Genomic DNA, 13,284 nt, shown 5'->3' on the forward strand with positions numbered 1-13,284 from the left:
ATGCATTAATGAATAGTATGACTGTTTGCCAGTATAGAAGAGATAGTGAAATGGACGGCCATCTTCTCCCCACTGGATTGCTGATAAAAAAGCCAGATGAAAACAAATAAAAATACACACAGAGACAGACCAAATAGCTTCATTTAACCACAGTTAGGAGACACATTTATAATTGAGTAACAAAAAATACAAAAATCACCAACGTTTAGAATTTTGATATTTAGTTTAGCATATTTATATGCAAACATTTAGGATATTTAATATTTCATACCATTAACATAAAACAATGTTTACATTTAATTAAAAAATTACTAAATATTAACTATGAGAATTTCTGTAATTTGTTTCAAATAAAAGCTTATAAAATAGCCAAAATCATCTTGTTAGAATAAAAAAAATTAGGCTTGGCTATACACATAATGCCCTCCCATATTTTTAGAAGGGAAAACTGATAAAGTAAACAATGCAGTACATTCAGACAATCTAAAACCGGTAAACAAAGATGAAAACTAACGAATGTCTTTTTCTATGCTACATCATTTGTTTCAACCCTGTGGTCATCCACCTCCACGTGTAAAACATCGACAACAGAAGGGCCTCAAAACCATGTTGGGTGCAATTCCTTCTGGAATATACATGGCCATTCACATCTAACTAACCACCACCAAGCAAACTGAGAAGTGGTGTTAGTCTAAGAAACAAGACAAATGCTAACTCTGTGTTCTCTGCCCATGCTCTCTCTGTTGAGATGTTTCTCTGAAGCAGATTATACTCCTTGGTCCATTACAGAAGTCGTAAACTATTTTCCCCCAGGCTGTCACTTGCCTTTTACTTTTACTTATGTTACCTTTCATAATTGAGAAGTTTAAAATATGTAAATAGTCAAATCTGTCGCTTTTCCTCTATGGTAGTGTGATTTGTTTTTTCATGATTCATCCCATTAAGGAATCCTTTATAGGCATTGTCTCCCTAATTGCTGCCCCCCATGAAATGTTAACACCACAGACACACTACACATCTGCTGATGTATACTGTGGCCCACTGGAGGGCCACAAACCATTGTAACAGCTAGGTTTCCCCACCCCCGTGAACCAACCTTTGCCCCCACTGAGGAAACATGCTTTAAGGCTTTGGGCTCTCTAAAATTATTTTCTTGTATTTCTTCTGGAATTTTTATTTATTTTCATGTTCAAATATTTAATCTATTGGAATTTATGTTTGTGAGGCAGAAATCCAAGAACTATTTTGTCCAGCAAAGAGTCATTATCTCTCAGTTTTGAATAGTTATCTCTTAGTTTTTTGAATAGTACAGGCTTTTCTATCGAAATACCACCTGTATTATTTAGGAGGATGTCTTTCTTCTGAAACAAAGACCAAATTTTCATAATAAATGTTGAAAAGAAAGTCTTGCTTGGCTACTTAGCTGGAAAAACCAAATTCTTATTTGCTAATGGCTTATGGATGATTTCAGCACTTCTCCAAAATCATTGTCATAGACTTCATGAATCAAATCCAGCATATTTTCTAATATTTTTCTTTTCTTATGCAATTGATTTTCACTGTATGGTTAGTCTGTCAGAAAGTGATAAAAAAAAGACAAACGTCACGGTTGCAGACAAGACTCTACTGGTAAGCCTGGAGATATGTTTTGAGTTGAGTCTCGTATCATGGGATTGATTTCATTACATATGTGAATGTGTACACACACACACACACACACACACACACACACACACACACACACACACTTGACTTCACTGAACCTAAGGTATCACAGATTTTTAGATGCCCCATCATGTATCTTATATATCACAAAGAAAGAGAAAAAATACTGTCAAACCACGATATGTATCACAGTTCACAAAAAGTGTAAAGTGTTTCCTGCTGTCAGACATTAAAATTTGAGGGAAAAAAAAAAGTCTTAGAATTAACTAAGTAAGGCACAAATATATGCTGCCAGTACTTTGCTCATTGGTCTGTCTACTCTGCGTCAGTAACCGCCATTTTAATTAGCGGAGCTTTTTGCTGGGTTTTGATACCAGGTATGATGAGCTCCCTTCATTACTTAAAAAATTTTTTTTTACCACTGTTTCTTGCACAATTAGACTTGACAAGTTCCTCCCAAAAGTTGTACCAAAACTTTAAGTAAAATTATATTCAATTTATCAATAATTTAGAAAGCAGCAATTTTGGAATATTGTCTTCCCTTAGAGAACCAAGGAATTTTTCCAACTATTGAGATTTTCACTTCTGATCTTTAACTGAGTTATCATAATTTTCTATATAAATCTCATATATTTTGCAAGTCTTATTTGTGTATTTTAGTTTTTGTTTCTCTTGATACTGCCCTCCCCTATTCAGTTATCTATAAAAGTAACTTTACACAAGTAACATATACTTCCCAGATCATACGTTAAAATTCTTTTGCCAGAGCAAGGCGGGAGTTTATTATTCAGGACTCTCTGTGCATTTACGTATGTATGCCTGCATGACATAGGATTGTTTGTGTGGTTCTTTTAAAGACAAAAGTGGTATTAAACTGTATTTATGCTACATATACCATTTGTACTTGCTTTTTAAACTAAACAATGTTACACCTCTACTAGCACAAGTAGCTCTATCTCACTCTTTTTATGGCCTGTATATTATTCCACAGCATGAGTTTATTTAGCCACCCTGTGATGAACATTTAGACTCTTTCCAATTTGTTGCTGATACAATATTTACAATTTCCAATCTGATGGGTGATAATTGCCTCTCATTATTGTTTTACAAGATGTTATTTCTGACCTCTGATATTTTCAAATGTTTACTGGTAGTTTAATTTTTTCCATTTATGAATTGCTTATTTTCCTTTGCTCATTTCTGTAGTAAGCTGTTTTTGTTAATTTGGGAGTAATTTATTCTAGGTATCAGGCCTCCGGTACATTTCAAATTTTCTGGTGTCTTTGTCAAAGGGAAATTTTTAACTTCAACATAAATAATTTATCATCTTTGTCCTTTAGTTTTTGTGATTTAAGGACATAATATGTTACTTTAAAAGTATTGAAAGCTGTATATATATTCTTCAACTAGCCACTTTATTTCTGTTCTAGAGTTTGAATTTCTTAACTCCAAAAACACACAATAATTTTTAAAGTCTTGACCAAACTCTGTTATCTTCTGCATACAGCCTATTTTTCAGCATTCCATTAAATGAATTGAGAAAAAAAGATACATGCATGCATATACATACGAATGTGTCTGTATGAATATGTAGGTATGTATTCGTATAGTTGAAATTCAGTGTTTTTAAAACAGTTCTTGTCTGCCAAAATACATAAAGGCCGTGAAAGATTGCGATTCATTTGCTACCAATAAGACCATCATGTTCCTTAGATCATCATGACATGCCATCCCATACTGATTTCTTTGTGTGTAGATGTGGCCGTCACAGAGTCATCAATTGACAGGATGCTCATATGATCTCTGCAGGATCAGCCTTTCACCCTGTAACTATACTGTGGCATGCTTTTATAAGAGGGTATCATATTTTAAATTTTCAGAACAATTCATAGTTTAAATGCTTGGAATTCAGGTACCCAAATAATGGTAGTCTACTGAAATTCTAATACAGTTTCTAGTGTATGTTTTCCATTTTCCAAGTAGGCAGTCATAACATCTGTGAATAATCATCAATTTTCCTAATTTCTTTCAGTTTTCTAATTCATATTTTTCCTTTTTTAGCCACACTTTTTTTTAACCACGCTAGTTAGATCTTTCAAAACAATGCCCAATAACAGAGGTGAGTATGCGCATACCTATCTTATTCCTGAACTTAAGGGGATCTATTGATATATTTTTAAATTTGATGTGGTTCAGTTTGTCATGATAAGCTTTCTCAAACTAAGAAAGTTTCTTTTTATTTCTGGTTTGTGTTTTTACCAATAAAATCAACGCTCAATTTTGTTAATTAACTTTTATTTATTGAAGTGTTTTAACCTTGACTCAATTAACACAGAGAATTACATAAATCATCCTTATTTTCCCAGAGAGAAAAAAGGCCCTCTGGTATATTCTCTTAATATAAAGTTTACTTGGTTTGCTAGTGTTTTATCTGGTGACAACAGACTATAGGTTTCTTTTTCATGAAATTTGTGTCCAGATTTGATAATTGTGTGAGCCTCTGAAGGGAATTTGGAAGTTTCATTCTTTTCTTCTGCTCTATAACAGTTTCAATGATAACAATAGTTACATCCTCCTTCAAGGTATGTCAGAACTTCCTGACAAAACCTTCCGGGCCTGGGCTTCTTTCATTAGACCTTTGGTGCCCTTTGATAACTTCTGCGGCTTTTAGATTAACACAGGGGTACCCAACCCCTGGACCATGGACAGGTACCAGGTTCTACTGATTTTTATTTGCTGTCATGACTGGTCAACTGGGACCAGAGTGGGTGTTTCACAATAAGAGCACTTGGTTCTATAGCAGGGGTCCCCAGCCCCTAGGCCACAGACCAGCATAGCTTCATCTGTATCTATAGACGTTCCCCATTGCTCACATTACCGCCTGAGCACCACATCCTGTCAGATCAACGGTGCCATTCGATTCTCATAGGAGCGCAAACCCTATTGTGAACAGCACACGCAAGAGATCTATGTTGCGTGCTCCTTATGAGAATCTAAGGCCTGATGATCTGTCACTGTCTCCCATCACCCCCACATGGGGCCATGTAGTTGCACAAAAACAAGCCCAGGCCTTACACTGATTCTACATTATAGTGAGTTGTATAATTATTTCATTGTATCTTACAAAGTAATAATAGAAATAAAGCTCATAATAAATGTAATGAGCTTGAATCATCCCGAAACCATCCCCCAATCCCTGGTCCGTGAAATCGTCCTTCACAAAACTGGTCCCTAGTGCCAAAAAGGTTGGGGACCACCAGTGTAAACAATACTCTCCTGATTAAGACATCTGTGGCAATTATATTATTCTTTCAACTACATGTCTGAGAGTCAGATGAGTCTGGTGGTCATACATATACATGTGTGCCACAACTGCCTGGGCCTCCCTACATTCTGGCTCAACTATTTCCTGGCTGTTATGTCCTTGGTAAGTTAAAACTCCATGTGCTTTTATTCCCACATTTGTGCAGTGGGGAAAATTACAGTATCTACTTAATAAACCTGTTGTGAAGAGTGTAAGTTAACACATAGGAAGCACTTAGAATTACGCCTGGCCTACTCTGTTTCAATAAATGCTAACAATTCTTACTTGAGAGATTTTTCAAGTTAGAAGAAAGTTACCCATAACAATCGTATACTTTAAAATTGCCCTCTGAATATTATTATTTACAATTCTTAATATTGTCCTCTTATGTTTTCTCTTTTTTCCCTGGCCAGATTTGCCAGAAGCTGATTGACTTCACTAGCTTTTTCAAAGAATTACATGGTTTTGTTTATCATACCCCTTCTTTTAAATTTCTTCGCTATGTTCCTCTATTCGATTTTTCTTTTTCTGGCTTCCTGAACTGAAAATTTAGTTCATTTATATTCAGTCTTTTTAAATTTCTAACAAATATATGCTTGTCTCTATATAATACAATGTCCATATTCCATAGGATTTAATAGGAACTGTTTTCATTGTCATGTCTGTAACCTCAATTTTGATTTTCTCTTTAACTCAACAGTAATATGGTTTTACTGATTTTAACTCAGAAAAATCTAATGATACGATTTTTACTACTTGGAATTCTTTAGATTTTCTTTATGGCCAATTACATCATAATTCTAGTAATAGTCCATAGGCCTCTGCATAGAAAATGTATTCTTTGTATCTGTTACTACAAAATCATGCTGTGTTATTCAAATTCGTTATAGCCTTAGTTAACAGTTTTTGCTTTAAACATTTCAATGCTAAATGTTGGTGCAAAAAGGTTTGTGGTCATCAAATCTACTCAATGGAGATTAGGTTTTATCAACATAAATTAACATTCTTGTTTCATTGAAGTATTACACTCCTTGAATTCCATTTCGTCTAATATGTGGTGCTACTCTTTGCTCCTGCTGACCCAGTAGTTATCTTTGTTTCACCTAATATTTGTATCACTTGCTTTAAACCATAAAGAGCAAGACTTTTATGTTAACTCAATCTAGAAGCTTCCATCTTTTAATAAGGAAAGTATTAGTACGCTATAAGTGTCATAATCTACCCAAATCTAAAATTCACTGGTACTTTTTTAGCATACAAAAAAATCAGTTTATCCTATATTCACGAAATACAACAAAATTGGGAGGTAGGTACATAAGCAACAAAAAACATTTTACTAATTCTAAAGAAGTACTGTTTACATATAGCTACATATAGTAAACTACACCTTAAGATAATCCTACCAGAAGTGACATATTTTCAAAATAATACATGGGCATTTTGCAGGGATATATAGAAGTTTCAGTTGTTACAACCTGGCTGCTAGTAACAATAAACTTCTAATACTGAGAAGCTGGTACGATTTGAAAGAACAAACCGGTCTTAGGGGGCAGATGTATAAGAAAAGATGCAACTAGCAGAGATAATAAAGAACGAAGAGAGAGACAGAGAAATAGGTGGGGAGCCTGAGAGGTTAAAAAAATACAAGAGTCAGTAAAGAAGAAGAAAAAAATCACTGTCATTACAAACATTTACTGAAAAGCTACTAGGTATTTAATATATGTTACTGTGCCCTGTGCATAGTTTTACTTCTGTAACACTTGAGTTGTATCTGCAAAAGCGATGCGTACTTTTTTTTTTTTTTGAGACGGAGTCTTGCTCTGTCGCCAAGGCTGTGGTGCAGCGGCCAGATCTCGGCTCACTGCAAGCTCCACCTCCCGGATTTACGCCATTCTCCTGCCTCAGCCTCCCGAGTAGCTGGGACCACAGGCGCCCGCCACCTCACCCGGCTAGTTTTTTGTATTTTTTAGTAGAGACGGGGTTTCACCATATTAGCCAGGATGGTCTCGATCTCCTGACCTCATGATCTGCCCGTCTCGGCCTCCCAAAGTGCTGGGATTACAGGCTTGAGCTACGGTGCCCAGCCTGATGTGTACTTTTAACATAGTCTTCATTTATTATTTCCCCAAAAGCTATTGTTAGATTGATGGTATAATTTATAATCAACCATGTCTAAGAATCAAGGAAATACCAATGATAGAGCATATTTATAAAAAGATTCAAAACATTTATAACAAGATTCAAACTAAAAGTTATCGTTTCCAAGAGTGAACTGGAGTGAGAGAATAAATTCCTAGCTTTGAATTAAAATAGGACTTAGCAGAAATATCACTGCAAAATAAATATGTCTTCTATGGAAATATCTGCTATCTTACCAATTTTTATTTAATTCTAAACACACTGATAAAGCGGCCTGCACATTGAGCACCTGTGGCCACCCAGCTATTCTCAAGTAGATCCACACGTTTGCTGCTGAGTTTCATGCTTACTAGTAGTTGTGTTTACTCCCAAGCCTATTTTATTGCAGTTGTACTTATTTCTACAAATACATGAATTAAGTACTACATAAATAAATTAAATATGAGTGCAAACATAGAGTTCCTACTTCTAGGAAAACTACGTTGAATGCTCTAGAAAGGCCAAGTTGCTAAAAAAAAAAAAAAAAAAAAAAAAAAAAGTCATGCCAACTTCAGTGAGGTTGATGGGAAGAATTTATAGAAATACAAAAATATTCTGCACTCAGATTTCTTAGGAAGTATAAGTTCACTGCTCCACTGCAAGAAAATCAAAAGTGAAAGGCCGGGTGCGGTGGCTCACCGCTGTAATCCCAGCACTTTGGGAGGCCGAGACGGGAGGATCACGAGGTCAGGAGTTTGAGACCATCCTGGCTAACACGGTGAAACCCCGTCTCTACTAAAAAATACAAAAAGCTAGCCGGGCGAGGTGGCTGGCGCCTGTAGTCCCAGCTACTCGGGAGGCTGAGGCAGGAGAATGGTGTAAACCCGGGAGGCGGAGCTTGCAGTGAGCTGAGATCCGGCCACTGCACTCCAGCCCGGGCAACAGAGCAAGACTCCATCTCAAAAAAAAAAAAAAAAAAAAAGAAAATCAAAAATGAAAGACTGCGATGATGCATCAGTGGCGTGGTTATATAAAAGCTACGGGGAGGAGCAGACACACTCACAACCACCAAACCTCTAGGGTCACAGCAAAAGCTTGATGGGTAAGTTCAAGTTACATTTTGAGTGTTTTTTTAAAGAAATGATTTCTAGCTTTAATACTTTTTAAGTTAACAGAGAACTACTGGTCCTCACTGGATAAGAGGCTTCTAATGTATAATAAATATATTATTCAATTTCTTGGCAACCTTAAAGCTTGCTGTGTATTTTCTTCAAGATTTTTTTTTTACACATTTAAAAGATAAAGAGAACATCTTAACAGAAGCCAGAGAAAACAGGAGACACCATTAGAAGATGGCTAACTGCTCACTAGAAGCACATAAGACAAGCCAATGGAATTACATCATTAAAGTACTGAGAGAACAGAAAAGAAAATCTATAGTCAGTGAAAATGTGCTTCCAAAATCAAGGAAAGTTTTAAATTTCTATAAACAGAAGTTGAATTAGTTGCCAGCAGCTCTGTCCCAAACTCTCCCTCAAAGGACATGTTGGAATGCAAATAATTAGTGTGACATTCACATAGTCATAAGCTCTAACCCCCTCTAATTTTAGTATTTAATTTAAAAGATATGGTTTGCAAACTTCACTCATTCATTGTTAGTTACAAAATTTTTTGACCTGCTTCACAACTACCGTGACACAGGGGGGCCACCCTACAATATGTGAGCAACTGCTGATACATAACCTGACACGGAAATACGGTAAAGAAAAAACTGTTTATCTCATTCTTGAACAAACTTACCTCTTTGTGTTGGAAAAATCTGTTCAGGATGCTGTAAATTAAATTAATAATGTATTAGATAATTATCATAACATATAAAAGTGAAATTTTTAAAATGGTAATTAAAATAACTACCTTCATTATTGGCCTGGCTCGTTTCTCAAACAAACCACTTGGGAAAAGGTAAGCAATAGCTCTCTGAAAATACACACAAAGGTTAGTTAACAACTGTTATATAAAAAAGGTTAGAACTAATAGTTATAGAGTGCTTTCTATAGGCTGAACATTGAATTAGAGTTTCAAAGCATTATCTTATTTCATAATTATTTCAATGGGATGATAAAATTACTACACACTCATCCAAAAAGAAAAAAAATTAACTATTAAACTGGTTATTGACAATTTTCAAGTGTGAGTTTTAAATGTGTCATTCCTTGAATATGAAAGCACAAATAATCTCTCTTTTATTTTTAAAGGATCACTTAGAGATGCTCCTGTCCAGCTTCTGTGGAAATGTGCTTAAGAGCAATTGTTCCAGCTCCCAGCTGGTCATGCACATATGAAAGAGCAGGCTGCAAAGAGCAGGCTCTAAGTCTCACCCACTATGACACCCCTGATGTTTTCAGATGGTCTTTCACCTTTTTGCAGAGTTTTTAAACTACACTCTTCCCAAACAAGTTCTTCTTCCATGTCTGTTTTTCAATAGGGATGCTACTAGCATTGTGGGTGTGACAGCTCCATCACAGGCACCCTTCTCCCATACTGCAGGTCTTTAATATTCCTGGCTTTTTTCCAGTTGACACCAGTAATACCCAGTGCTCGTGATAAATCTCACCCCCACACCTTTCCAAATGCCCCTACATCCTAGGAAGCAGCACTGCCTCCCAGCTGAGAACAATAGTTTAAGCCTGTATAGTGTCTTCTCCAATACCCTGCCTCACAATTAACAACAAAATGTACACTTTCCTTCTTGTTGAACAGTGCCAGATGAAGAGTCTACGGCCTGGGACCCGGTAGTGCATTTAAATACACTTCTGCTTGTTTAGAGAGCCTGTTCTGAGTGGGCCTTCTCTGCCTACCCACATAGTAAATGCATTGGATCAGACTTTGCCCCCAAAAGGAGAGGTCTATAATTTGGGGGTATAAATTCAGTCATATTAGGAAGCCTAATTGTGTCTCTGGGTCAAGCTTCATTCTCTCATTCAGCTTTTTTCAGAACAAAATTACACTTCAAACAAAACAAAAAACCTAGGTCAGGCACAGTGGCTCATGCCAGTAATCCCAGTGCTGAGGGAGGCTGACGTGGGTGGATGAGGCCGGGTGTTATAAACCAGCCTGGGCAACATGCTTTGTCATGCAGGCTTGAGTGCAAAATAAACAAACAAATAAAAAACTTCGATCAAACATCAGTGTGCCCCTTTAGCAAACTTTTTTTGTTTTAACTAGGTTCCTCTCCACCCACCCCCTTCCTTTGCTGCAGGGGAAAAAAGGTAGACTTTTTCTTTTATTAAAGACAGGACCTCACTCTGTCGCTGAGGCTTGGGTACAGTGGCACAATCATGCTCACTGCAGCCTTGACCTCTCAGGCTCAAGCAGTCCTCCCACCCCAGCCTCAGGAGTAGCTGGGGCGAGAGGCTTGCACTACCACACCCAGCTAATTTTTTTTTTCTTTTCTTTTTTTTAGAGACGAGGGTCTCACCATGTTGCTCAGGCTGGTCTTGAACTCCTGAGCTCAAATGATCCTCTGGCCTTGGCCTACCAGTATTGGATTACACACATGAGCCTTAATAAGTGATACTGCGACTGATTGTCATTTGGGAAAAGATACAACTGAAATCCAAACCTCACATCATATAGCAGAGTAAACTCCAAATGAGTGAGAGGGCTACACATACAAAATAAAAACAAATACATACGACATGGGTGAATTCCTTTATAACTAAGAAATGGGAAAGTCTTTCATAAATATGACTCAAAATTTATAAGTAATTTTTAAAAAAAGATTGACAGGCCAGGCCCGGTGGCTCACGTCTGTAATCCCAGCACTTTGGGAGGCCGAGGCGAGTGGATCACCAGGTCAGGACTTTGAGACCAGCCTAGCCAACATGGTGAAACCCCGTCTCTACTAAAAATACAAAAATTAGCTGGGCATGGTGGCAGGCACCTGTAATCCCAGCTACTTAGGAGGCTGAGGCAGGAGAATCGTTTGAACCTGGAAGGCGGAGGTTGCAGTGAGCCAAGATCACCCCATTGCACTCCAGCCTGGGCTACAGGGCAAGACTCGGTCTCAAAAAAAGAAAAAAAGATTGACGAATTAAATTATATTTTTAAAAGAAATATATGGCTCAAAACAAGATAAGTGCAATTAAAACCACTGAGAGAACACTTTTTATCTAATAGGACTAGCAAAAGTTCAAAAGTCTGACAGCACACCGTTGGTGAGGCTATGAAAAACACCCTGCCACCTTGCTGGTGGGAATGCCAGGTGCTATAACCTCTTCAGCGGGAAGGTGGGAGCTTTCTAACAAAACAACATATATATTTCCCTAGCCATCTGACTCGATGAATTTACCCAGAAGATACACCCCTATGAATACAAAAGAACATAAGCACGCGTTATTCACTGATTTATGAGAACAAAACACTGAAAACAACCAAATCCCCATACATAAGAGGTTGGCTGAATAAATGAGGGCACATCTGTGCAATCTAGTACTATAGAGCTGTAAAACAGAGAAAAGCCAAGATACAAAAGAAATGTACCTAGAACGCTGCTTTGGTGTAAGAAATAGAAAAAGAAAAGACATGTAAGTATAGGGGGGAAATATGCATAAGCTTCTTTTTGCAACATAAACACAAAAAAAGATAAGTAGAAACCAATAAAAATCATTTCTCAAGGGCTGGGTGAGAGTAGAGGGAGGGGCATAGGGAAACTCCTCTGGGCATCCCTCGTAAAGTTAAGCTCTGAAGCATGTAAATGTTTTATATATGAAAGAAACTAAAAATATAACCAGAAACAAATAACAACAACAAAATAATTGCAAAGAAATCTTCATCTTTACTTGGTAGGCTTATGGCCAGTCAGAACATGGATATTATAATTCTGAAATATTTTATGTATACTGAGGCATAAAGCAAATAAGTAAATATATTAATTTTATGGAGACCAATATTTTATTATAGAAGAGATACAAATGTAAAAGGGAAAACCCTATAATGTTAAGCAATATAAACTCTTATCTTAAAAACTATTTCTTGTAATAGTCAAAAAATATTATTTCCTAGTTCTGTTCCCTGAAAAAGCATAAAGCAATGGAACTTTAGGAGCAGCGGGAGGGTCAACTGGTTCCTACGTACATCCCAGTATAAGGAACCAAGTACCTTGGAGAAATGGCTGATTCTCGGCACAAGGCAGACAAAGCACAAAACGAGTCTGAGACAGTCTCACCATCTCTTTTTAGAGACGGTGAGACCCCATCTCTACAAAAAATTTTTTTAGAAGTGTGGTGGCACATGACTGTAGTCCCAGCTACTTAGGAAGCTGAAGCGAGAGGACTGCTTGAGCCCAGGGGTTCAAGTCTGCAGTGAGCTATGACAGCGTCACTACACTACAGCCTGGGTGGTAGAGCAAGACCCTGTCTCTAAAAATAAAAGAATAATGATAATGCTTCACAACACATTCAATAGGTGACATGCACGTTCATGTGCACGCACACCCCTACACATACACACACACACACACACACACACACACACACACACACACTCAGGAGGAGGGGCAAGAAGAAAAAGAAAACGACTTTACAGAACAATATGTTATAAAAGTAAAAGTAATGACAGAAGTAGAAAATCACCATTTTACAACTTCCAAATTAACCATCAATTTCAGGCAAGGATCAACAACAAATGCTAAAGCCACTGGCTGAAAGGTTACTGAAGAATGGAAAATTCACATGAACTCAAAATATTATCCTATAGATTGGTTACAAAGGGAAAAGGCTACTTCTACAATAAAGAGGTCTAGTGGTCACCACTAGAGGGATCAGTCACAGCAGGACAAACTGACTATGTACCTCTTAGACTTTATGGATGCAATGAGAAGTATACAATATCACCTAAGAAGTATCCTTTATACATTCTCAATCTGATCATGAGAAAGCAAGCAGAAAGCCAGGATGTGACACAATTGTACAAGACAAGTGGCCTGGATTCTACAAAACAACTAGTCAGCTATAAAGACATTCTGGGGAAAACTGAGGAAATTTTCATGAAGATTATATATATGGCATATAGAATTATTATAATTGTATCAGATGTGATAATGATATTGTGGGAGATAGTGGTATGAAGAATGTACGCATTTAGAATGGTATGAAGAATGTACGTATATATATTGATATATTTCAGGGCTAAGTTTA

General features: G+C 37.0%; 1 protein-coding gene across 1 annotated transcript in view; it reads right to left on the reverse strand.

Annotated features, from left to right (window-relative positions):
• The window catches only part of MRPS9 (mitochondrial ribosomal protein S9), a 59,864-nt gene that overhangs the window by 22,090 nt on the left and 24,490 nt on the right, over nt 1–13,284 (reverse strand). The window contains exons 3-5 of the mRNA XM_010360973.2: nt 9,002–9,064; nt 8,888–8,918; nt 1–80 (exon numbers count right to left, since the gene is read on the reverse strand). Coding sequence (XP_010359275.1) covers nt 1–80; nt 8,888–8,918; nt 9,002–9,064 — 174 coding nt within the window. The remainder of the gene's footprint in view (nt 81–8,887; nt 8,919–9,001; nt 9,065–13,284) is intronic.

The sequence above is a fragment of the Rhinopithecus roxellana genome, chromosome 17 (assembly GCF_007565055.1).
Source record: "Rhinopithecus roxellana isolate Shanxi Qingling chromosome 17, ASM756505v1, whole genome shotgun sequence".
Taxonomy (NCBI): Eukaryota; Metazoa; Chordata; class Mammalia; order Primates; family Cercopithecidae; genus Rhinopithecus; species Rhinopithecus roxellana.